This window comes from Trifolium pratense, linkage group LG7 (genome assembly GCF_020283565.1).
Source record: "Trifolium pratense cultivar HEN17-A07 linkage group LG7, ARS_RC_1.1, whole genome shotgun sequence".
NCBI lineage: Eukaryota > Viridiplantae > Streptophyta > Magnoliopsida > Fabales > Fabaceae > Trifolium > Trifolium pratense.
Genome location: NC_060065.1, coordinates 27,498,209 through 27,525,517, shown reverse-complemented (window position 1 = coordinate 27,525,517; position 27,309 = coordinate 27,498,209). Strand labels below are relative to the sequence as shown.

General features: G+C 34.9%; 1 protein-coding gene across 1 annotated transcript; it reads left to right on the top strand.

The window, feature by feature from the left end:
• The first annotated feature begins 20,458 nt into the window (after window positions 1-20,458).
• Window positions 20,459-23,896, top strand: LOC123898118 (plant intracellular Ras-group-related LRR protein 9-like). The gene is made up of 3 exons (XM_045949005.1): window positions 20,459-21,436; window positions 22,155-22,321; window positions 22,990-23,896. Exons 1-3 carry the CDS (start codon window positions 20,669-20,671, stop codon window positions 23,645-23,647), a joined length of 1,593 nt encoding a protein of 530 aa, XP_045804961.1. The 5' UTR covers window positions 20,459-20,668; the 3' UTR covers window positions 23,648-23,896.
• The last annotated feature ends 3,413 nt before the right edge of the window (window positions 23,897-27,309 follow it).

Here is a 27,309-nt window from a genome sequence, read left to right as displayed (position 1 = left end):
CCGGATCTCAAATCGATCTTACTAAACACGCAAGCTCCAACTAGTTGATCCATCAAATCATCTATCCTCGGAAGTGGATATTTATTCTTGATCGTCACTTTGTTCAACTGACGATAGTCTATACATAATCTCATGCTTCCATCTTTCTTCTTTACAAGCAATACCGGCGCTCCCCATGGCGAAACACTCAGTCGAACAAACCTCTTCTCAAGCAGCTCTTCAAGTTGCTTCTTCAACTCATTCAACTCAGACGCTGACATTCGATACGGCGCCATCGATATCGGACTAGTTCCAGGTACTAGGTCTATAGAAAACTCTACCTCTCGCTTTGGAGGCACGTCAGATATATCATCCGGAAACACATCTGGGAATTCACAAACGATCGGTAACTCTTCTACCTTAACTCCCCCTTCGAGTTTCAATGATGCAAACATCATGAACATCTCGGCATGTTCTTTCAACGATTCCGATACTTCCTTCCCGCTCATCAATTGCAAGTTCTCCTCCGGCTTCGGAAAAACAACGGCCTTCTCACGACAGTTGATATGAATTCGGTTGAAGATTAACCAATTCATACCAAAAATTACATCCATACCACTAAGTGGAATACACACTAAGTCCATTCCAAAGTGCCTATCAAAAATGGTTACGGGGCAATTACGACATACTTGTCGGGTAATCACTGAACCATTAGCAGGAGTTTCTATTTCCATCCTACCCGTCATATCCGTTAAAGGAATACTCAATTGCTTCACACAATCTAAAGAAATAAAAGAATGCGTCGCTCCTGTATCTATAATCGCAATTAAAGGAGTGTTATAGATGAAACACGTACCTCTAATGAGATTGTCCTCTTGGCTAGCATCCTCTCCACTCAAAGCAAACACCTTGCCCATCACCTTCTTGGGCTTCTTACAAGTCGGACTCTTGTGGCCTTCCTCACCACAGTTGAAACACACCACTTTTCCTCTGCAAACTTCGGTCTTGTGGCCCAGCCTTCCACAATTCTTACACATATCCCCTCTCTTTGGGCAATCATAAGACATATGACCCCGTCCTCCACAGTTATAACAACTTCCATTCGTCGGCTTCTTACCACCACTTGTAGTACTTCCACCGCGGTTATCATAAGGTTTTCCGCGCTCTTGTCCTTTCCCTTTTCGGTCGTTCACAGCTTTATAATAGTTCACCTTAGCTCTACCATCCTCATCACAAATCCTACTCTTGTTCACAAGGGTCGCAAAATCCCTTATCTGTGAAAATCCGATCATATGTTTAATGTCCGGGCGTAAGCCACTCTCGAACTTCACGCACTTGTCGTCCTCCGCTTCAAAAGTGTTGTAATGCGGACTAAACGCACACAAAGTCTCGAACTTGACGGCATAGTCAGCTACCGTCATATTCCCCTGTTTCAGTTCCATGAATTCCACCACTTTCTTGTTCTTCACATCAACAGGAAAATATTTAACCAAAAATTCTCTTTTAAACATTGCCCATGGTATAGCCAAACCACCGGGTCCTAGCCTCAACTTGGCGTTCTTCCACCACACATTCGCTTCCTCGCGCAACACATATGTCCCAAGGGTTGTCCTCCCTTCCTCGGAACAATCCATTGCTTCAAAAATTATTTCAAGTTCCTCCAGCCACTTGTAAGCTCCATCCGGGTTGTAACCTCCGGTAAATGTTGGCGGTTTCTGCTTCATGAACCGTTCCAACCTCATCTCTACCTCTCTTCCAGGTTGATGATCTCTAACCACTATGTTGGTGAGTGCGGCCAAAGCCTCCGCAATCTGGGCATTCGTTCTCGCAGCAGCCATGATTCCTGAACGAATCACAACTAGACGTTAGAAAGTACTAACAGTGTTCCCTACACATGCTCATACGGGGAAAAGAAAAGTCCTAATTGGTTCACACGAACCGACCTGCTCTGATACCACTATTGTAACACCCTAACCCATACTACCCTTAAAAACGTAATTTTAAAAACTTTTCAACGAGTGTAAAGGTAGAGTGCCACGCGGTAATTAAAACACAAGCATACACACAGAGCGTCATGAAGTTTAACATGAAAAGCAACAGCGGATTCAATCAAACCAAGCATGCATATATATACATATATATATATACATAAGCCATATTCATCCCTAAGGATGTCACTTATACAAGAACTAGCATATCAAAAAGGTAACACCGATATACGATGAAAGTCAAGCGTAATCCCCGACTCGATGTTACATTACCAGAGCAGTTACTATTTACAAACTCTAACCAAAAGCTAGTACTAAAAGGAGAAATCTATGCTAAGTCTCCTCACCAAAAGATACTTCAACACCAAGCTAAAACAGCAGTCTAATCGTCGGCACAGTCCTCAGCCTGAATATCTGAACCCCCAAAGGTCCAGCAATTAACACAAAGCAGAGAGTTAGAAAAACATAATCGCATATCATACGAGTATAAGAAAGGCCTTACACTTTCGAACTATCATACATATTCTAACTCACGCCATACAATTACCGTATTAAATACATAGAAATTTACCTAGTATGCTACTTACAGCAAACACGTCAAAACCAGTCAAGTAATGTCACATAACAATTACCAAGTAAATGTGCATATACTCTGATGCAATCTAATGCCAATTAATTCACTGTCATGTCATCCCTAGACATGACTAAATGCATGTGGTACCAAGGCGTCTCACCAACGGTGGACCAAGAACAGTTTTATATCTTGCTGGATATGTCGGAACTTACCGAACCATCTTATCTCCCTTGGATAAGCCAACACAGTTTTATATCCTGTTGGATAGCAGCTCTGGACTCATGGATTCATCTAATCCGATCCTCGGCTTCATTATGAACACATAATCTATTTTCGTTATTGGAACCCAAGTTTTCAATGTTCACATACAATCATGAATGCATGTATGTATGCACATATCAACCATATGATATTCTTTAGCTCGAAGCTACTCTTTTATGAATGCGGGAACACAATCCTAACACATTCACTTAACATTACAAATTAATGCCAAAACATCACATTGCTCACTTTAAGCTACAACTTATTGCATACACGTTTATCAATCATATAACGATTAACAATAAGCATTAACAGTATCGACATGTATCAACAATCGTGTAAGGATACCCTTAAACCATGTTACAAGTGCCAAATTACACTTACAACCATTAACAAAAGTTGCAGGTTCAGTACTGTTCGCTAAGCGAAGCAGTAGCGAACAGGTAGCGAACTATTCGCTAAGCGAAGCTCAGTTCGCTGCAGCGAACTACGTCAGAGGATTACAGGTGCATGGCGAACAGGTAGCGAGCTTGTGGCGAGCAGGTTCGCGTAGCGAATCTCCTGGTCGCTTAGCGAACTACACCAGAAAGAAAATATCTGTTCTTGAGTTTTCTAAGGCGGTTTAACATTGAATCAGCTCAAAAATTCATTCAAACATGTTATAAATTCTTATAAACAGCAATTTCAAACATATATGGTATCAAGGAACATTAATCATCCCTTACAAACCTCCAAATACCTCACAAAATCATGATCATGCCCTTTACTTGGATTTTAAGCAACTTTCATAAACTTTTCAAACATGATTCAAACACATACATATTTTTCATGAAATCAAGCTAGTGATTAACACATACAAAGTGATGATGAAGAACATCATACTCACATACAAAAGCTTAATCAAAAGTCTAAAAAGAAATTGAGTGGGAGAGTTCGGGAATGGAGACATAGACAATCTCCCCTCTCCTTGCCACTCAAGAATCATGAATTCTAATCTCTTACCTTAGCAAAGATGATGATCCAAGCCTTTCCTCTCCTCTCTTGCTCGTGAATCTCCTAGCCAAAACCCTAGCTTAGCTTGTTCTTGCTCTTGCTCACTCAAAGAAATTAAGTTATGATACTATTCATGGGTTTGACTTGCTACTTATACTACTTTCTAAAGTCATGAACCAAGCCTAATTGGCTTAGGCCCAAATGGCCTCTCACGCCCATTAAGCCCAAAACAAAGGTTCTCGCGTCTAATAACTTACGCTCGGCTAAATAATTATTCGTCGCTCACTAAAATAATAAAAGCCAATTAATAAATAAAATAACATTTAATAAAATATACGAATATGAAAAATGGGTCGTTACACCTACCAACTCATGAAGAAACTTTGATGACATCTTTAGTAGATCTGTTGTATTTCATGTGGCTGTCCAGCAGCAATTGCAGACATGAGTGAGAGCTCTCCGGCAAGGACTGAAGCAGCTACTATAGTTGCCAGTTGCCTTGAATTTTCTCTAGGAGTCTCTTTACTTGCACCCTTAACACCAAGTAAATTCAAACAAGTTGATTGTGATGCAAGTTGTGTGCGTCCAACTGTGCCCAGTGCCCACCTCAATGGAAGGCATAGTCACAGATATATGAAGGTCCTTCCCATTCACAGGCTTCCATCATCGTCATACAATGAGAACTCTCAACATTCTGAGCTGGATCTTGACCTGAAGCCAAGTAAATAGCAGAAACAATATTACTACCATGTGCATTGAATCCACCACCAAGAGCACCAGCCATGGCAGAACCAGTAAGGTTTTTCAGCATATTAAGCTCAATCAAAGACTCCACACTAGTCTTCAACACTTTCTTCACCACCTCTTCCTTAATTACAGCTTCACACACACCACAGATTTCCCTCGACCTTCAATCCAATTCACTGCAGCAGCTTTCTTGTCCGAACAAACATTTCCTAACATAACCAATACACATACATCACAATTTCAGCAACAAGTTTGACCATACTAAATAAATAAACAAAAGATGATGTTTGCTTTGAAGAAAATCAAGTACGTTTTGTAACTTTTGATACCATGTTCATGCCCATTGCATCACCATTGATCAACTGTCCCTAATAAACCACTGCATATCCAGCCTTCACCAAGTTCATTTTCTTTTCTAGATTTCTTTCTTGAAGTAAAACACAGTGAAAGAACAGTGAGAATTATAGTTGACAAACGAACCAAAATTGAAATTATTTCCCAAACCTTTATACCAAGAATAGGTCTCTTTGTTAATTTCAGTTTAGAATACATTTCCCACAAACAAACCTTGATAATATTATACCTACAAAATATGCAATTAATTCACATAATTAACTACACATATTCATCAAACAATTGTGAAAACTAAAAACCATAAAAAACAAACATTATATTTAAAAAAATACCTAACCTCAAGTGAAAATCTTGAAAACCCATATCCTTAGATATTCTTAGATATTCAATGAAATTCATTTTGAGATCTAGAATCTCTCTCCTGTTTCTTCATAAACCCAGATCTCAGAAACAACAGTGTCTCATAAGTGAAGAAACACAAACAAAGGAACAAAACATAAAGGTTAAATCTTTTTAAGACCCTAAATCAAGGAAGTAAAGAACGAAGAACCTGCTACTACTCTCAAAACCTCTTCGTTGAATCGTGAAAACGAAGAACACTACACGAACACGAGAGAGATTAGTGAGATTCGGAACATAATACGATTTGGCAATGAATTAGGGTTTCAATCGCGAAAATGAAGAGGATGATGTGCAGCGGAGAAGATTGATGATGTGTAGCGGATTTGAAGGATTTTTTAGTTAGAAAGAGGAAGGGAAATCGTTTTAGGGTTTTGAGTGAGAAAGATTTCGCACGAGAGAATGAGAAGGAAAGGTACGCGTTTCAGCAATATTGAATTAAGAAAAACCTTTCTAAATTTTCAAGGTAAGGATTTCACTTCAGTGGAACCAAAAACCGTAGTGGAATCCCTTTAAAACAAAATTTCAACTAATTACAACACTGCCACCGCGTCTACTTTTCACTATTGCTTTAAGAAAAACAGTAGTGAAATCCCTTGCCTATGAAATTTTCACTACTAGTATTCAAATATCCGTAGTGGAATCCTTTGCTCAATTGTATTTCACTTCTGGTATTCACATATCAGTAGTGAAATCTTTTATCCAAAAGTCTTTTTTCTAGTAGTGCAATAACGAAAAAAAATATTTCGCACTATATCTGAAGGAAGATTCTTCCGTATATACTCATCAGCATCTTCTTCCCACTCTGACATGTCGTGCAAATTGCATTACCACAAGACATCAATGAGAAAAATGTCCATCCCTGTTACTTTTTTGAAATAAATTCTGACCTTTTCATTCATGACGAATGCTATAATCAGATATTAAGAATAAAATTTACGAATATCATCTTACGCTGGTATTTTTGCTAAATTTGACTGACGCTGAGTACAATTTATAATATCTGGCATCAACCTGAAAATGGAGGAGTTATATTTTATTAAACAATACCAAACATGCATATGACCAAAAATTAAAATACTTAGAAACTATATTACTTGTCAGAATGTTTCCTGTGCCGGGTAACGAGGGAAGAGAAAATTAGCAGACTTCTTTTTCCAGACTTCCATCTTGTCAAATATACATCTTCTTGAGTGACTGTACAATCAGCTCAGGAACTCAAAATGCCTATTAGGTCCCGACTAAGCAAAGTCAGTAGAGGAGCTAGAGTAGATGGCATGTAAGACTTTACCTATAAGTAGGAAGGTCGGATTAAAAATGAATTAAAAATTTAAGATTAATTAGCAACAAAAAAAAAAAGAATTTACCATATAAAGACCATAACTTCAGAGGGAGGAGAAAAAATTCACATACATTCTTGAACCAAATACCAAAAGAGAAATAAAAGGTTACAATAGCTGACATTTTTTTTCCAATAGCTGACATTCCCACAATAGTACTTCTGTTTTCATAGTTCAAAAGCAACTCTGCAATATTGACAATTGCTTGTGTGCAAAAATTCAAAAACATTGGGAAGAATTTGCATTGAGACAGAAAATGCCATTTGAAGCTGATGATAAAAAAACTAACAATCCTGAGTTATAGACATTAATAACAAAAATTGTACTGCAAGTGGATAAAGATCACAAAAAACAAAAAAAAAAAAATTAACTGAATAATGTTGTTTGAATGAGATGCTATAACTTTTAGGCTAAAAGCTCTACCATATGAATTTTCATAAACGAAGTTATATACATCTCAATCAGTATACATAGATTTTACACAAATAGTTTAATTATATAAGACAAACATTCCTTTCACATAAAAAGCATCTCATGACAAATTGCATTAAATAACAAAAATTTGCAAATTATCAAGACCACCAACAGTGAATTTCGAATACCTGAAAGGGTCTGAGAAGAAGCGCATGAAGAACAATAAGTGCATTGATGGTATTGAGTTTGAACCGTTGATAAGATGGCTATTATGAATAGAAGACTGCAGATTTGGCACAAGTTTCGGCCACAAACTCTGTCTTAGAAAATCCGCAGCAGCAACAATTCGGAACTGCAACAATTAGAAAATCACAACATCTCAGATATATAAAATCAAATCATACCAAAGCAAAGCAAGGATCAGTGATGAAGCACAGGAAATAAATGTTTTTAATAAAATAAATTGCTCAATTTAGAAGCACTTCGATTCTTAATTTGGATCTTTAATAAATAAATTGTCCAACCTTTATTGTTCATAGCAACTGAAATACCAACAAGTGCAATGTCAGTTGCATTATATTGTTCATAGCAAGCAGATAAAAATAGGCACGAAAATGCGATGTTTTGAAAAGAGAAGAATAGAAAAGAAATATAGAAGCTATATCAAATTCTTCAGCAAAAAAATTCATTTTGAACAGAAGAAGAGCCTACCAATGGTGATTCAAATATATAACCCAAGGGAATCCATGATAAGAAGGCGTGTAATCATAAACATAAAGCGAAGATATATGATTAATTTGATTTGAATTAAATTATGTACAACAAATACTCTAAGAGAAAATGTAGTCACCTCTGAGTTTGAAGTATACTGGACCAATTTTTTTTGGACGGTAGGTCCCATTTCATGAACGAATTTGACAGATTATGACAATCTATTATGAGGATTCATCAATGCGATTAGTTCATTTCTTTGTAGCTGCAGCTGAAATACCAACAAGTGCAATGTCAGTTGCATTCTATTGTTCATAGCAAGCAGATAAAAATAGGCATGAAAATGCGATGTTTTGAAAAGAGAGGAATAGAAAAGAAATAGAGAAGCTATATCAAATTCTTCTTATCCAATCCATTACCAATGAGTCAAATGAATATTAGGGGGTGTTTGTTTCATGGATTATAAATTTATTCCCAGGAATGTGGCTTTGGGAATCTTTAATTCCTATGTTTGTTTCAAGTTTTAAAAAATTATGCCTAGGAATTTTTTATTCCTTGGAATATAAATTACACATGACTTTCCCACTTTTCATTCCCATGTTAAATGGTGGGAATCTTATATTCCCATAGGAATAAGAGGTAACCACCCATAACTCCCCACTCTCCCATTGTTTTTAACTCATTTATTTTTTTTATTTTAATATTTTAAAATGTTAATTGAATTTATTTTAAAAATGTTCCAAGGAACTTTATTTATTTACCAAACACATTGATAGGAATAATACTCCCAGCAATAATGTTCCAAGGAATAATAATCCTAGGATTATAATTTTAATCCCCGAAACAAACACACCCTTAGAGTGTAAATTGCATCGGTAATACAACAAAGCAGATACAAGGAGTGTTTCTTTATAGTATAAAAATAAATATGTCTTCAGATAAAGCACTTAAAAAGTCCAGTTCATAACACAAAAATGTTAAACTATTGGCCTTCCTACAACTTCATTAGCATCATAAAGCACGTCCATAAGAGACTAAGCCACAATAAGTTATTCAAGTAAATAAATTATACTATTTAATTAAGGCGAGAGCTACGTTTTCCATTAACTTTTTTAGTTAATACCTGATGTTTTTGAATTGATGTTGAATTTTTCGTTTGAGCTCAGGTCCACTTTGGCCTTTCCACAACTTAGCTTCATCAAATGGAACAGAACATGCAACTTGAAGCTTGGGGTTGTAAAGAAGCTGTTTTATCAAGGATTCTGTTTTAAGGTCCGCATTAGTATTACTTGTCACTCAGCCTGCTCGAGATAATCTGCAGCCTAAACATAGATTGCATCATGAATACTTCTTAACTGAAAGTTCTAAAAGAAGAAAAATATATATCAAGATCAATCAATTAAAATCCGGGCAAATTATACTCACTTTGGATACAGCTCGCAGGACAAAGAGAAAAAGTGAAATACAAATTTCTGACACGATCGGGGTATTTTAGGACTCGATCATACAACAAAGTCAGATTTTGTCCCCCGCCGGAATAATAAAAAGGAAGGAAAGAAGTTAGCGTCTTCTTAATTTATGCTTTGCATTAGAGTAACAATTTATATTTTGCCAATTTATTTTTGTGCATATAAGATAAAAATAATATCACAGAAGAGTACCTACATGCTTAAATATGCTATAATGTATTGATATAATTATCATGAAAGCAATGAAAATGTTTTTTTTTAAACAGAAAATTTAAGGCCCCGTTGACTTTATGAAAACATTTTCTATTTGCATTTTCAAAATATGTTCATTTTAACTTGCCATAAGATGTGGGACTCTTGAAGTGAACCATTGTGATGGAAAGAAGACAAAACGTTAAGTAGTGATTTATATTTGGAAATAATGAATTCTTTTTGGCATTTTCATTGTTCCAAAATGTTGAGGTTTTTATGTTGGCTACATTTTGCAAAAACAAATTATAGTCAGATGCTGGACAAGATGCTGTAGCATTATCGTACAGCATTATCATGCTCTGTTTTTGCGCAGAATTTTTATCTCAAATCTCAGACAAGATTTGCTTCAATTATATATGCAAGCATATGCGTCTAACTAAAACGAGCTTTGTTCTCCAAGCTTCAAGAAGTGGGCTTAAGGAATATTATTTAAAACAAAAATATAACTTGATTATATTTTTGTGTTTTTGTGCGTGAAAAAAAAACTGGATATATTTTTGAAATTAATCTTGTGAGCTGGCCAATGAAGATTCCAGCTGTTTATTTGAAGCCTTGCTCCTCAAATTTCTGGAAGGCTGTTTGTATTATTTAAAACAAAAATATAACATGTTATATTTTTGCGTTAAATAAAACTTAGTTATATTTTTGAAAATAATTTAGGGTTGGCCGTAATACTCCAGCTATGAGGGTCTGAAAACCTAGCTTACACATCAAGACAATTCAAGGCTATAAATACATGAAGACTCAGACCTATTTGTGCACCGAAGCCATTGTTCAACAAGATGTAGTCTTTAAGGTTTCGTGTCTTTGAGCCACTCTCTAGGAGAGTTGGTGTAAGTGAACCACTCGGGTTGTGAGATGATCACTATGTCCTCACTCAGAAACTTATAGGTAATGAGTTGAGTATTGTACTTGGAGGAAGCTTGTAAGCAACTCCAAATTGTGAACTTAGTCAAGTATTGGCTAGGTATTAGTTTCTTAGAAGGGTGTCTCCATCTTTGATCGTTATAAAGTTGACAGCAACATGGTATGTGTTGTTAGAGGGAATTTGGGACGGGGTCTCATTATCTAGGAGGTTCCTAGATAGGATTGCACGGGTAGTGTCTAGGCGAGAATTCAAGTACCGGGTGTTGGTCGAAGGCTTTGAACTAGAGCTATTATAGTGAATTCATTCTTGGATTGGTAATCCTCCAGATTAGGTGACGTTGCACCGAACTGGGTTAACAAACGATCTGTCTTATTTATCTTCCTGCACTTAATTTATTTTTAACTTGTCTATTGTGTTCCTGCACTTAATTTATTTTTAACTTGTCTATTGTGTTCTGTACTGGTACGAGATGTTGTAGCATCTTTCGCAGCATCTTTCCACCAGTCTGCCAGAATTTCAATTGGTATCAGAGCAAGCATCCTGTTCTGTATCTGGGTGAGCTCCAAGGAAGATACTTTCTGGCATTATGGACAAGGAAGAAGGATATCAGGAAGAAGAAGGCATTGCTTGTATACTTGTGTTCTTATATATGCATGTTTCAAGGGGAGTAAGTATTCCTTTTTCTGATGGTTGTGTTCATTCTGATATGCATGAGTTGATGTACTCAAGGGGAGTAATCAAGGTTATCAAAACCGGACCGGACCGGCCGGTCGGACCGTGAACCGGTCATGAAAACGGTTCGGTTTTGAGCAAAAAACGGATAGGAAACCGACCGGCAAAAAACCGCGTGAACCGGGGCCGAACCGGGTCGAACCGGTGAACTGGTCGGGCGGTTCAAGCGGTTTTGCAGATTATTTATTTTTTTAAAAAAAAAAACAGGGCAAGACAACGTCGTTTTAACCTTTTTTTTTAAAAAAAAAAAATTCTGAAACAAAACAACGACGTCGTAGGAATAGAAAATATTTTTGTTTTTCATCCGTTTTTCATTTGGTTTGAATTATAAATTTTATTTTATTTTGACTTGTGATATTTTATCTTTTTAATGTGTGAAATTATGAAATATTGAGCAATTATTCATATGTTTTTATTTATATATTAATTAAAATATATATTTAATTAAAAACGGTTCGACCCCGATTGAACCCGGTCCGACCAATTGAACCTTGAACCGGTGAGCTCGCCGGTTCGATGACCGGTCCGGTTCTGACAACCTTGGGAGTAATTGTTCTCTGATCTGCTATTGATGGGGATGTGGTAGTTTATCTCTCCCTGTGTGGTTCTTCTGTGAGACTTTATCTCTCTCTGTTGATGTGCTCTGTGATTTCTGGCATAATGTGGTGACAGATGCTCTAGCATCTGATGTATGCAGTAGTTGTAGTAGTGATGTTTCTCTGTTATATGTTGATCTGCTATGCATGTACTGTGGAGTAGAATTTATTTTTCTGCTATGATGATTTGCATGTCTGTGTTCAGGGGGAGTAGTAGTAAATCTGCTTAGACTTGGTATATGCTTATCTCCTTGATTAATGTCCAGCCAGATGTTGAGTGATCAGTCTGGTATGTATGTTCGTGTGAAGTGGGAATTTATTTTTCCTCGGATGTTTTTTTGAAGACGGTTTATGCTGTCTGAAGGAGTTTATTTCTCCTATCTTGAATCCACTTTGAGAGTTTATTTCTCTCAGTTTTGATAAAGCTATGTGAGGCTAGATGTGTTTAATTTCGCTGCTGCATGCCTCTGATATGAGTTTATTTCTCTGATACTCTGTGGTACTATGTATTTTGCTCCTATTCTGTAGTACTGACTTTATTTGTCAGAATTTATGGCTAAAAAGGGGAGTAATATTTCTGATGTGCATGATGTGGTGAAGAATGCTATAGCATCTAGTATAACATTTGTATGTGTGTATGGTGATGTGCATGTTTTGATGGGGAGAAAAATTTACTTTCTGCTCTGGGTGATGTGCATGCAAGAACTTCAAAAAGCATTTGAACTTGTAGCATAGGGCATGATCATAATCTTATAACCATAGAAATATGGATGATTCATCGTGCCTAGTCATAATCATAGAAATATGGATGGCTTTTATGCTTAGGATCACAATCATAGAGATATGGGTGATTTGGGTCACAGTCATAGCAATATGGGTGACTTAGTTAGTTACAGTCATAGAAATATGGGTAACTTTTACATGTTTAATTATGAATGCACAACATGTGTGTCTAATCTGAAGATCAAAGGCAAGCGTTGCACATTGAAGATAGAAGAACACAATGCTTATCTGTCAAAGATTGTTTTAGCCAAAATTTGCCAAAGGGGGAGATTGTTGAGGTTTTTATGTTGGCTACATTTTGCAAAAACAAATTATAGCCAGATGCTGGACAAGATGTCGTAGCATTATCGTACAGCATTATCATGCTCTGTTTTTGCGCATAATTTTTATCTCAAATCTCAGACAAGATTTGCTTCAATTATATATGCAAGCATGTGCGTCTAACCAAAACGAGCCTTGTTCTCCGAGATTCAGGAAGTGGGCTTAAGGAATATTATTTAAAACAAAAATATAACTTGTTTATATTTTTTGTTTTTGTGCGTGAAAAAAAAATTGGATATATTTTTGAAATTAATCTTGTGAGCTGGCCAATGAAGATTCCAGCTGTTTATTTGAAGCCTTGCTCCTCAAATTTCTGTAAGGTTGTTTGTATTATTTAAAACAAAAATATAACATGTTATATTTTTGCGTTAAATAAAACTTGGTTATATTTTTGAAAATAATTTAGGGCTGACCGTAATACTCCAGCTATGAGGGTCTGAAAACCTAGCTTACACATCAAGACAATTCAAGGCTATAAATACATGAAGACTCAGACATATTTGTGCACCGAAGCCATTGTTCAATAAGATGTAGTCTTTAAGGTTTCGTGTCTAGGAGAGTTGGTGTAAGTGAACCACTCGGGTTGTGAGATGGTCACTATGTCCTCACTCAGAAACCTATAGGTAATGAGTTGAGTATTGTACTTGGAGGAAGCTTGTAAGCAACTCCAAATTGTGAACTTAGTCAAGTATTGGCTAGGTATTAGTTTCTTAGGAGGGTGTCTCCATCTTTGATCGTTATAAAGTTGACAGCAACATGGTACGTGTTGTTAGAGGGAATTTGGGACGGGGTCTCATTATCTAGGAGGTTCCTAGATAGGATTGCACGGGTAGTGTCTAGGCGAGAAGTCAAGTACCTGGTGTTGGTCGAGGGCTTTGAACTAGAGCTATTATAGTGAATTCATTCCTGGATTGGTAATCCTCCAGATTAGGTGACGTTGCACCGAACTGGGTTAACAAACGATCTGTCTTATTTATCTTCCTGCACTTAATTTATTTTTAACTTGTCTATTGTGTCCTGTACTGATACGAGATGTTGTAGCATCTTTCGCAGCATCTTTCCACCAGTCTGCCAGAATTTCACAAAAAATGCACACAAAAAGTAATCTTCGGTCAAAAAATAAAGAGTCTTTTATCTTCATGTTAGCAAATTAAAGTGAACACAAAGTTTAGAAAATGCTTTCACTTTTCGCATAGTAAATAGGGTCTCAGCTACTTCAGAGAAGAGGAATGGAATATTTACCATATTTGTAGCTTCGTCAACTAGGTAGTCGCAGCCATATGTACTGATATGGAGGAGTGGAGACCTGATATCAATTTATACAAAATCTATTCCTCCTGACACGATTCTAGCGAAAGATCTACAAAACAGAAACCTTTCTTGTTATAAAATATACACACCAACAAAGCTCGGGGATTTTGCATAATACTACAGACATCAGTTTCGATTCCTCTTCTACGATATTGATCGGTTTCAAGATATCTTTCACTCAAGATATAAATGATAAAAACAAACAAATATTCACTACACAAGCAACAAACTAGATATAAGATTGTTGTTTCCGAAGACAACTTACATTTGGGGCAGTTCTCAGAGTAGACAACATCCCATATCCTTCTTGCAGATGGACTGGTGTAACCAGTATATCTTTCAGGATTCAGTTGAAGATTCACATATGTCATCTCACCAGTAAATGCAACCATTTAGACAATCATTTTTCTAAAAATAAGTTTAAGACATTATAGGATGATTTAATTGGATATGTAACAGTGTAAAAATATGTCAATTCCATGGTGCTACTATACCTCTTTAAAAGGTAAACTTAAAAGTTACTTATACTAAACATAAATTATTCGCATTTGAACTAGTAGACAATCGGAGTAGCGCACCATTGTCTGCCTCATCATTATTCGTCCATGGATTGTCTATTTTTGTACATCCTCTGAAAGCTTTACTATCCAACGTACGGTCAACAGCTGCATCAGGTTTTCCTTCTTGACAGATAAGATCATTCAATGGAAGGCGTTTAGGCTTCTTAAATGACTCCGGGAACTCACTTTCTTGACATTGACATACACTACAGTCCCGCAACCGGCACATACGATCATCAGGCCAAAAAGGGCAGCCACACCATAGCTTGGTCTACAGAAAATTTCATATACTAATCTTTAGCGTAGAAGAAACACATGAGGGTTGACAAAAGGGGGGGAAAATCAGTAATTTCCCTATCTATGATTCAGCCCCAATTCTTTTGAAATATAGAATTTTTCCATCAAAGTAACAATACAATAGAAGATCAAATAAAAAGACCTTTGCATTTTCCTGCTTTGGAAGTGCCACAAGATTCACATCATCCAAACTCAAGTGACAGACATTAGAGTTGTTTTTGGAAAATTTATTGTTTTCTTGAATAGGTACATATCAGATTGCAGATAAGAGACCAAAAGGTACAAACTGAATAATCTAAATGCATACATTAGAGAGAAATATAGATGAGAGAGAATGGAAGTTGGTAAAGGCGGAATGAGTCGGATATAAGCACAGATGAGTTTGTAAGTTTGAAGGACTTATTTTGCCAGTAACTCCTCTTAATAATTGTGGTGAGAGAATGGAAAGAATAGATTGCGCAGGGGATTGGGTAGAAACTTCAGCAACAACTGTCTTCAAAGCAATGATAGCAGTGACCCGATGTTGATCTTTCACGTTTAGTATTCTGTCACACAGTTGACTGCTCATTTCGACAACCCTTGGCTCATTCATCTTCCTCACTAGCGGAGCAAGGCTGCAAATTATAATAAAAAGAATTAAAACTACACTTAATCTGATTCATACAATAAAAGTTGTTATCCTGAAAATAAAAGTAAACAATAAATTAATAGTCAAAGATATAATACCATGTCTAAGATCCATGAAATCTGATTCTATTGTTGGGATGGCATTTGAGTGAATGTGTTGGCTATTGAAACAGAACACCACAGTACAAACTCATAAACAAAATTTCAATTTCAGCTACACGGAAGCTTTGCACAAGGAACATGGGAAACCTACTTTCAATTCTCTTGTAATTCTTACACAACAACAATAACTAATAAGGCAAATTAGCATATATCCATTTTATTTAAAAAAAAAAAAAAAAAATTGTGGGTTTGTTTGCTTTCATTAAATCGACTCAACCAATAACTAAATAGTAAATGACATCTTTTCATCTAAAAGATGATTAGTTCCAACATGAGGGATCAAGTCTTATATTATGTTAAATAGTGCACCGGTGCATTAAATGAGGGATCAAGTCTTATATTTATTTTAATGCTAGAATAAAAAAGTAAACAAAAGCTGGAATATATGGTGACAGAAAATGCTGGTGGTTGGTAATGTTGCAGAGAATCAGTTTATCAAAACACAATTTGGTGGGAGTTGTCCCAAGTGTTATATGACAACGTGTGTATGTATGCCTAATTGAACCTAGAAGTTCAATTTTCAAAAGACAATTAAAAGACAGAGTGACATGATTTTGATAATGAACTAAATAATAATTAGTAGCTTCTAAACTAAATTTGCTGAACTTTACGAAAATAAAGACCAGAGGAAGCATACCTCTCGAATCACAAATCCAAGATTTGCTCAGCTTGTTGAGTAGGAGCGACGACGGAGACGATGCACAGGGAGAAGTGAGCGATTGAAGACACAAAAGTACCGTGAATGAGAAATTGAGCGATTGAAGACACAAACAACCAGGAATCGCAGGATTGAAGGTATTAAATCACAATGAGTTGCGCGATTGAAGAGACAGACCTAGAAAAACGAGATGACAAAGTGGCAGCACAACGAAGCACCTGGACAAAGTTAAAAAACATTAATAGATATTCAATGAGAGATTCTTAAACAGAACCTGAACGAAGAACAAACACGAGAGAGATTCAGTTAGAACAAAAACAGAACCTGGACAAAGAAAGAACAGAACAACCTTAATAAAATTCAAACCTTCAACGAGCAAAATGACATGCAGAGGTTATCAAGCCTAGACACATATTTGTCGTGTTTACCTGCCTAAACCAAAGTTAAATTTGCTTTGAGAGATGATTCAAAGAGAACAGAGCAATATTCATTCCTTTAAAGCGTAGATATATACATTATTACAATCTCAAGGCATTATCAAGTGTAAACCTAAACCATATATACGCAGGCAGAGGGACTATAGAATCTAAATGCCTTTTCAAGAAGGTGAGATAGAGGGATATACACTTGGCACGACGGATTCAGCCAGAGCGTGGGAGAAACCATTCTTCCTTTGATTCCTTTGAGTCGCATTTGTTTTTCACTCAATTCTTCCTTCTGATTCGATTTTCCTCAGATTCTTCCTTCGATTCTAGGGAAAAACAGAGACCAACAAATAGAGAAATTGTTATAAAAATGACATTAGAACTCAACGGATGGAACATACCTCTTTTAAACATTGCAATATTAGGTTCCGATATGCCAGAACCCGGAAAATCTTTAGAAGTGTCTCAAGCTGCAATGTCAGCAAAAGTTAAAAGATTTCGGTAAGTGACTTCCTCAACAAAAAAATTCATTTTGAAGAGAAGAAGAACCTACCACTGGTGATTCAAATATATAACCCAAGGGAATCCATGATAAGAAGGCGTGTAATCATCATAAACATAAAGCGAAGATATATGATTAATTTGATTTGAATTAAATTAAATTATGTACAACAAATACACTAAGAGAAAATATTGTTAACGATAGTTATGGATCGAATGAATTGACCTTTGAGAGAAGAGTGCGAATCGGAAAGTTTGGTAGAAAAGAGATCGTCAGGAGATTCATTTTGGCATCGTTCATCGCCATGGAAGTTCGAGATCGTTGAGTTTCGAAACCCTAACACCTAGTCTCTTTCTTCTTCACTCGCTCTTCCACCTTTACGCAAAACAAACTTTACTCTCCTCAGCATTTCATTTCAATTTTAAACCCTATAATACTATATACTATAAAAAAATACTATAATATTACCGTTTTTCTACCTCTTTATTTATTTTCTTTCTTTCTCTCTATAAAAAAAAAATAAAGGTAAAATATGTTTTCGGTCATTACTTTTGTATTGAATTTTGGTTTTGGTTCATATATTTTAAAATTACTTGTTTTCGTCCTCAGTTAAATTTTAATTTTGGTTTTAGTCCTAAATTTGGTTTGTATAGTGAGTTTTTGTTCAAATTTTATGGAAATGTGTGAAGTCAACACATTGTAAATCGAAATGTTTCACTTTTTGGATAAACTAGTTTAGAGACCGGTGCATTCGCATGGGTCTATATATTTTTATCCATATTTGAGCTTGTCACTATATTAATAATATAGAAAACTTTTTTAAAATTAAATATTTAAAAATTTGTTATATAGTATTATTAAAATATAAGTGGAATTATTGTGTTGATTAGTATTTCTTGTAAACTTATTTATTCAATTTTCGATGTTTCAGTGACAAATAATGGTTCCGTGTATATTTTTAATAAAAATTAGAAATTTTATTAAAAATATTTAGGGTAATTTGATAAGTCTGTTTGTCACTAATTAACTTTATTATATTATTATTAATTATTAGTAGTAAATTTTGCAGTAATATTGGATATGTTTCGTTTATAAAAAAATTGTTTATGTTTCTTCTATTTTTTTATGAAAATTATTGTTTATGTGTTTTTTTTATAGTTATTTTTTTTGTATTCTTATTTTTATGCGATTTATTTTTTTCTTCCTATTTTTATGTATAGATTGTCATGTCTTGTTCCTATCTATAATCTGTTTTGTTTCTACTTTTAAGCATATATCTTTCTATATTTTTTTAATAATGTTTTTAGTAAAATTACAATGAATGATATAAAACGTGCAACGTGGTTAACAGTAATAAAGATAAATTAGGAACTTTTGTGGTAATCGATTTTAATATATTAGTAATAGATTGTTTCTTTAAAGTGAATGCTTAAAGAGTGCCTCGAGGGCACTGTTTAGCAAGACCCTAAGAGTGTGTTTGGATGGGATAATTTTTTGAGGTAAAGTAATGTTTTGAGATAATTCAAATGATTTGAGGTGAATTTCATTGTTTGGATGATAATTTGAAGAATTTTTAAAATGATTGAAATTTATGAAGTTTTTTTTTTTATAATAAATTTATGAAGTATTTTGTTCAAGTTAAATTTAGAGAATTTCAAAATGATACCTAAAACCAAAGAATTTGAAGTTCCTTAATCTCTACAAACTTTTAAAAATTACTAATTGATCGAAAAACCTAAAATTGACGATAAACGTTAAAATCGGCCTAAAACCCAAAAAATCGGCAGAAAACCTAAAATCGGCCAAAATCCCAAAAATCGACTATATAAACCCTAAAATCGGCCGAAAAAATAAAAAAAATGCCGAAAAACCCAAAGTCGACCCTAAACCCAAAAAACTCGGCCAAAAACCTAAAATCAGACAAAATCCCAACAATCGATGATAAACCCAAAAAATCGGCCAAAATTTCAAAAGTTGACTATAAACCTTAAAATCGGCGGAAAAACCTAAAATCGACCGAAACTCAAAAAATCGACCGTAAAACTTAAAATCGGCCAAAAATCTTAAAATCGACTATAAACCCTAAAATCGGTTGAAAAATCTAAAATCGTCCCTAAACCCAAAAAACTTGACAAAAAACCTAAAATCGACCAAAAATCCTTAAATCGTCTATAAACCCCAAAATCGGCCAAAAAACCTAAAATCGACCGAAAACCCAAAAATCGACGATAAACCCAATTTTCGGATGATTTTTTGGGTTTAGGGTCGATTTTTGGTTTTTCGACTGATTTTTTCTGTTTTCAGCCAATTTTAGAGTTTATAGTCGATTTTAGGTTTTTCGCCCAATTTTTTGTGTTTACGGTCGATTTTAGGTTCTGGGCCGTTTTTTTGGGGTTTCGGCCGTTTTTTCGAGTTTTAGGTCGATTTTGTGTTTATAGTTCATTTTAGGGTTTCGGTCGTTTTTTTGGGTTTTGGGTCAGTTTTATTAAGATAAATAAAATTAAGTGAAAAAAATTTAATTACATTACCGAGGCAAAGAATTTTACAATTGATAGAATTTTACCACTTTATCCAAATAATGAAATTTGAAAATCGAGGAATTCAATTATATTAATTGAATTCCCTAGTATTTAAAATCCCTTGAATTTCTAGAATCATTTATTTAAACACACTCTAAGGGTGTGTTTGGTAACACAAATAAGCTAGCTTATAGCTTATTATATGAACATTGTTTCAAAAATTTAGAAGTGTTTGATAACAAACTTTTTTTTACTAGCTTATAGCTTTTTTTAGATACTATTTCAAGTAGCGTTTGAACTTATAGCTTATTGTTTTTTACAAGTTATTCCATTTTTACCCTTTAATTTAATAACTTCTCACTCTAAAAAAGAAACTACCCACTATCAATTATGTCATTTTACATTTATTAACCACTTTAAAAGTTAATTTTATCAAACACTATAATTTCAATTAGCTAGTTTTCCAGCTATGAGCTATAAGCTGATAGCTCATTTTTACCAAACACACCCTAAGTTTAAATATAATTGTTTTCTAGCTTTTATTTTTCTTCTAAATTTTTGACCATAAGATTTATCTAATGGTTAGGATTTGGAGAAGGAGAGAGTTGCTAAAGGAGAGAATCCGGATCCAGAGCGATCGATACTCTCAAAGAGGTAGTATTAATCTTATAGTCTAGTAGTACTGAATGCTGATAATCTTCTTAGTATTTTATTAATTTACTACTTCTAACCCTTTCGTATTCTATAGCATCACTTTCTCTGTTTTTTTTTTTTTTTTTGATAATCATCACTTTCTCTGATTTGAAACACCGTCGTAACCAACGCCATGGATCCCAATCCAGGAACCTTCCCGATTCTCTCCTACGTCATGTCCCGATTCCCTTCCTTAACATCCAAAACCACCGCCACAACCTTCTCCTCCGACACTGAATTAGACAACATCGAATTAAACGACATCGAACAACCACCTTCTCCTCCACCTCACTCCCAAATCGTCGGCCAAATGCCAAACCTAGCAAACCCCGAACTCATCCAATCTATGGCCCGAGCCATCTCCGACGTTCAGGCGGCTCGCTCCGTTCTTAACTTAATCGGCGAACGGCCCACTCACGAGGAAGTCGACCACGCCAAAGCCAAGCTGGTTGAATTAGAAGCCCAGATGTCACGACAGCTTGAAGGAATCGTGCTTCTCTCGAGACCTCCGGAGATCGAGATCCATCGATGGAGAGCACATCTGGCTGAGAAAGAGAACCAGTGTAGAGAAGAAGCGGAAAAGGAGAAGCAGATTTGGAAATCGCTTATTCAACTTGATGAGATGCATGAGGGTTATGAGAAGCTTCTTAAGGACGCTGAGAAACGATTGGTTAGAATGTATGATTCTGCTGAAGATGGTGGTGATATTGGAGGAGGAGGAGTAGGAGATGGTGATTTTGGAGGTGAGGTGAGTGAAGAGGTTGTGGGGATTCTTCAAGAAGCTCATGGGAATGGAATTGAACGGATTGATCTTTCTGGCCGGAACTTGAAGATGTTGCCGGATGCTTTTGGCAGGATTCCTGGTTTGCTTGTGCTTAACGTTTCAGCTAATCAACTTTCGGTAAAGTTCTTTTTGCCTTCTTCATGTAACAAAAAGTTTGGATGAATAGCTTAATTAAACACTTGTATAGTATAAGTGCTTATTCTGTTTTTCATATAAATTATAAATTATAACTTGTTTTAATCACCTATCTTGGATGGAAATAAGTTGTAGCTGAAAACAACTTATGGATATGTCATAACTTGTTTCTAATATAAGCTCTTAAACAGTCTCTCACAATTGCTTATGAATATGTCATAACTTGGATGGATATGTCATAACTTGTTTTACATGAATTTTTTGTTATTTGTTTAGTGTTAGAGCTGATTTCAAAGGTGGATACATTTTGTGCACTATAGAGATTTTTTTTTTTAGATGAGACTGATCGTACTATCGGTCGGTTATGCTTATGACATTAATTTAGCTTGATTTGGAATTTGAATGTGTCTTGCTTGGCTCTGTTCTAGAAAACATGTCAATACGTGTGCTGAATAAACTTGGTTTTCATACTTTAAAAGGCAGAGACGATGAGTTCTTTGTTGTTTCATAGTTTATGAAAAAGTTTGCTGAACAGTCACAATTGCTCCATTGACAATCGCTTTAAGTTTGTATATGACAACGTTTACCTGCGTTTCATTAAAATCATATCATATGTAGTATCAACTACCAAATTATGTTGTTGCTATGGCCTTTCTTGTAACTCCACATATGAACTAATATATTCCGTTCAACATAATAGGCAATTCCCGACACGATAGCTGGATTGCAAAATTTGGAGGAGCTTAATCTCTCTGCAAATCGTTTGGAATCACTTCCCGATTCAATTGGGTTACTACAAAAGTTGAAATTGCTCAATGTTTCTGGAAACAAGCTTACTGCCCTTCCTGATACCATTTGTCAGTTCAGGTATGAGAGAAATTCATAAAAGGCAACACATTTTTTGCTATTGTCATTATCGCGTAATAATTGCTATACCCTGTGGCTGGGATCCCTAAGAAATTTATTTTGGACACTGACATCCACGTGTTTTAAGAATTGCCTTATTTGAGTATTTTGAAAGCCATACACGTGGATTACTATACTAGTGAAAATGGGAGCGGTTTTTAATTCAAAAGGAAATGTGAGCGATTTTGTTCATGCACATGCAAGAACTGTTTTTATATTTAAATTCATTCAACTATAAGTCTTATGATAACCTTATTTGACTATAGGTTGGCTTGATGGCTAGGGTGAGAGAATTGAGAGTTAAGGAGTAGAGTGATAAGGGTGGTCTTGGGTTCGATTTCCACCTCTAGAAAATACTAATAAATTAACAATTAACATACTTAACATTGTCTGCTTTTAAAAAAACGGTTTTATGACAACATTGTTTCATATTTTATCATTTTATTTGTGTTTTTATTATGCCTTTTAAAACTAATTTAAGTGTCCAAACATTGTAAAATTACCAATTCAATGTTCTGTTTCTGCACATATCATCTCATTTTTTAAACCAAGCATTTATAAATGCCCAAGTCATTTAGGAATTTCACCAAATTACAGTTGGTTGAATCCCTTTTGTATTGTATGATCAGGTCATTGGTGGAGCTGGATGTAAGCTTTAACGATCTGTCATACTTACCAACGAACATTGGGTATGAATTACCAAACTTGAAGAAACTCCTGATTCATTTGAACAAAATTCGATCTCTTCCCTTATCCATTTGTGAGTTGAAGTCGTTGCGCTATTTGGATGCTCATTTTAACGAGCTACATGGGCTTCCAAATGCAATTGGGAGGCTGACTAACCTGGAAATTCTCAACCTGAGTAGTAACTTCGCTGATCTTAAAGAACTTCCAGAGACATTTGGTGAATTGACTAATCTCAGGGAATTGGATCTCAGCAATAATCAGATTAATGCACTTCCCGGTACATTTGGTTGTCTTGATAATTTGACCAAGCTCAACTTGGAACAAAATCCTCTTGAACTGCCGCCAATGGAGATTGTAAATCAAGGGATCCAAGCCATAAAGACTTTTATGGTCAAGAGGTGGATTGATATGTTGCAAGAGGAAGAAAGAAAACACAATGAAGAAATGCAAGAACAAGTAGAGGGTGGCTGGTTAACTCGAAGCACCTCGTGGTTGAAGAATGCTACTGGAAATGTAATTGGGTATATTGGAACTACTGTTGGATCTCCTATGTCACCCAAATCTTCCAGAGATGCTGCTTATCTTAATCAGCAGTTATGAAGTGAGATGTTTTCCAAGCCCAAGGCTTATTGACATGCATTCTTGATGAAGATTGTAGCTTCCAGATACTATGCTTTGGTAGTACTTCCTGCTACTTCCTCTTATGTTCTCCACCCATTATTATCCAGCAGCATAAGGGCGGGGTGTTTTGGTAATTAATGTGTATAAAGGGGCATGGCACTCACAATAATTGTCTAAATTTTGATAATTGGTATATACTTTTTAATAATAAACAAAAGCAATTATACATGTCACGTGTTTTGATTCGAATGTAAGTGTATGTTTGGTTTCAATTCTGGAGCATCCAGAATTGATTCTGGACGTGTAGAATTGATTCTGACTTGTTTGGTTTTTCAAAAGTAGAATTGATTCTGCCTCCAGAATTGATTCTACTTGAAGCTAGAAATCGTAGCTTCTGATTCTAGAATTGATTTTTACACTCAAATTTTTTGTTCAACTCACTTTTTCATGAATATATCCAAACATAAACCACTTCAGCTTAAAATCAATTTTGGCCAGAATCAATTTTACAGAATCAATTCTGCCAAAATCAATTCTCTCCGCCGCAGAACCAAACACACGCTAAGGTGGTCTGAGTGGAATGAGTATATATTCTTATATATATATATATATATATATGAAAAATGCTAACTAGTGTTGTAACATGCAATCCATGTGAGAAAGGAAGATTCTTGGTTGATAAGCGAGGCAAATAAAGCAGAAATAATCAGATGCTAAAATGTGTATTTTACATTTTTTTTTTCCTTTCTGGGTAAAACAGGGTATTTCTATTTCCTTTGTATGTATTTGTAGACTTTTTTTTTTCCTTCTTATTAGGTGAGTTTGTAGACCTAACGTGAGTATTGTTTTGAGGTAAATTCTAAAATGAACACCATTTAAAAAATATTTAAAATTTCAACAAACCTATGTCTTCGTTTGAAATTATAAACTAACGGTCATTCTCATTTTTACGGTTAAGATATCAGTTTGATTAAAACAAAGAAAAATAAAAATATAATACATATTAAACTGATATCAATTATGTCACTATTTTAATCGTAAGGACAAAAATTATAATTTTAAAATATTAATTAGCCTTATATTTTTTTTTTATCAATAATTAGCCTTATATTTGTATCAATAGAGAAAGTATAAATGTTGATGAGAAGAATTAACTCAACAAGCATCTTTGCAAGAAACTCCACCATCTAAGGAAATAGATGTGTGGACTGAGGTTGCAGGAATAAGGAAATGATACATATATGGTCTTGGGGTGGATCTTCTTTGTTTGCAGCCATGCGAAATTTGTGTGGTTCAAGTTCCTCGTCAACTGAATGAGTGCAATGACATGAATTTGAAGAATTGGAAGTTAAAAAAGAAAGAAATGAGAATTGAAAGGGAAAAAATGAGAAGGGAAAGGGATGAACTTCGTGATATGGTAAAACAATTGATGAAAAGCTTAAACTTTCAACCCAAGGCATATACTAGAGATGAAGCTCATGAAGATGATGTGGCTAATGATAATGATCATGTGTTTGATGATAATGATCATGTGTCCGATGATGGTGAAGAATTGGATCAAGAATGACAAGTATAGTAGTGTGACTTACTTTTCGTAGTTGTTTTTTTAGTTAGGGTGTTGACCTTTTGTATCCAAGTCTTGTATGCAATAATTGAAATGGATTTATTCCCCCTTTTGTATGTGTCTGATGATTGTGAAGATCAATACACTTCCACTTGCAAGTGTATGTAGTAGGAGAATTGTTATAGACACACTCTCAAACACAATCAGTTAAACACACTCTTGTTTATCTAGTCTAAATCATAATATTTTTTTTGAAGAAGCTAAATTAACCCATCCAAATTGATGTCAGAGAGAATCGAACCTCAGACCTCAAGAGGAGCACACTCCCAGGTCCCAAGCCAATACCAATGCACCAACTCAAGTGGGTTAATCTAAATCATAATTTCATTTCATTCCATTTTCATTCCACAAAACCAAACACACATAAACCCTTTAGTTGAAAAAAGAAGTCACGAAAATCCACCATCGTCCGTGTGGTGTGGGTTGCTTATGTAGCGGGTCGTCCCATATTGTCACGTTCAGTCTCCATGTGATCTCACTACTTTATTTCGTTCATATCTCATCTCACTCTTTATCTCATTATTACATTTACTCTCCCACAAATTAATCTCCCTTTTCCTTTTATTATTAAATTAAATAATCAATTAAAAATACATCACGCACACTCTCAACTCAATCCTTTTCATGAATGAATCACGGTTCTTTCTACATATCATGGAGGATGAGTGCTCCTCTCTTGCCACATTCCTTCAATTAATTAATTAATTAATTCAAATCATTCTTAAATCAGGGGCGGAGCCCCTCATGGGCTGGGCAGGGCCATGACCCGTCCCAACATTTTTTATTTTTTAAACATATACATGCGGTTTTAACATTATTTAGCGGCGGTTTTAAACCCCCGCTAGTAGTCTATGTAGTATGTAGTTTTGCGGGGGTTTCTATCCCCATTTTTTGGACAACTTAACTGCTTTTCAGTATAACCCCCGCTATTTGGAATTGTTCGATAATTTATTTTGTAATAAAGTACTCAAATTTTTATTTAAAATAGAGTTTTAGTGTATAAAAATTCATGTTGATTAATCTGTTGTTAAAAAAAATTAATTTTTTTTAAAGAGATTCATATAATACTATAAATATAATTACAAGAATCAAGTTTACACATAAATTGATATAAAATATACTTCATAATATATTTTTAAAATTTATTTATTAAAAATTGTAATGGTTTATCTTTTGACTATTTTTAGATATTCAAATTTGATACACCCTAATTATGATATGCTAATTTTTTTGGATATTCGATTTATATTTATAGCGGCGCGCCTCCATTTTTTGTACTAGCTCAAATACTGTCTTAAATACACACTCAAACCCATTAAACCTTTTTTTACCATCAAAACAAAGTTACTGCAACATTTAATTTTAAGCTTTTCCTATGAGTAGTAGAAATTTGGTACTACTCCCACGTATCAAAAATAAAATAAAATTTAATACTCCCTCCAAATAAGTGGGAATATTATGTTTGAATCTCACTCATGCATATTACATCTGATATTTCTACCAACTAAACTATGTTATCAGGACCAATACTCTCTTTGGTTTTTATTATACGAGAAACCACATGTTAATTTATTAGAGTATTAGGCAGAGAGAAATTTTCTTCAAAGTGAATATATAAACAAGGAAAATGCTAAACAGTGCCCCGGAGGCACTGTTTAAGGAACCAAATATAGTAATATCATATTGAAGTTTGTGCCGTCAACGCCTCGAAAGTCTAAAAAATGTTATTTTCAATTTTAAAATTTCCTTTTTTGATTTCCTTAACCAGTGCCCCGAGGACACCGGTTAGCATGACCCTATAAACACACACAACCAAAACTCAACACACAACTACAAAATCTAAATTTTGAACCATGTAAAAATACTCAATCAAACAATATAAACATTATCATTTAAATTAAACTTTGTCAATGTAATAATATCAACATTATGGGTTAAACCAGAGTTTTCATATAAAAACAAGGTTTTACTCAAAGACTTGCTTGGTGATTGGTTGTTTTCCATGTTCCCTTTTGGG

Coding starts and splice junctions, on each gene's coding strand:
- LOC123898118 (XM_045949005.1), top strand. CDS start 20,669: ATGGATCCCAATCCAGGAACCTTCCCGATTCTCTCCTACGTCATGTCC. Junction 21,437..22,154: donor TTTCAGCTAATCAACTTTCG/GTAAAGTTCTTT, acceptor TCAACATAATAG/GCAATTCCCGACACGATAGC. Junction 22,322..22,989: donor GATACCATTTGTCAGTTCAG/GTATGAGAGAAA, acceptor TTGTATGATCAG/GTCATTGGTGGAGCTGGATG.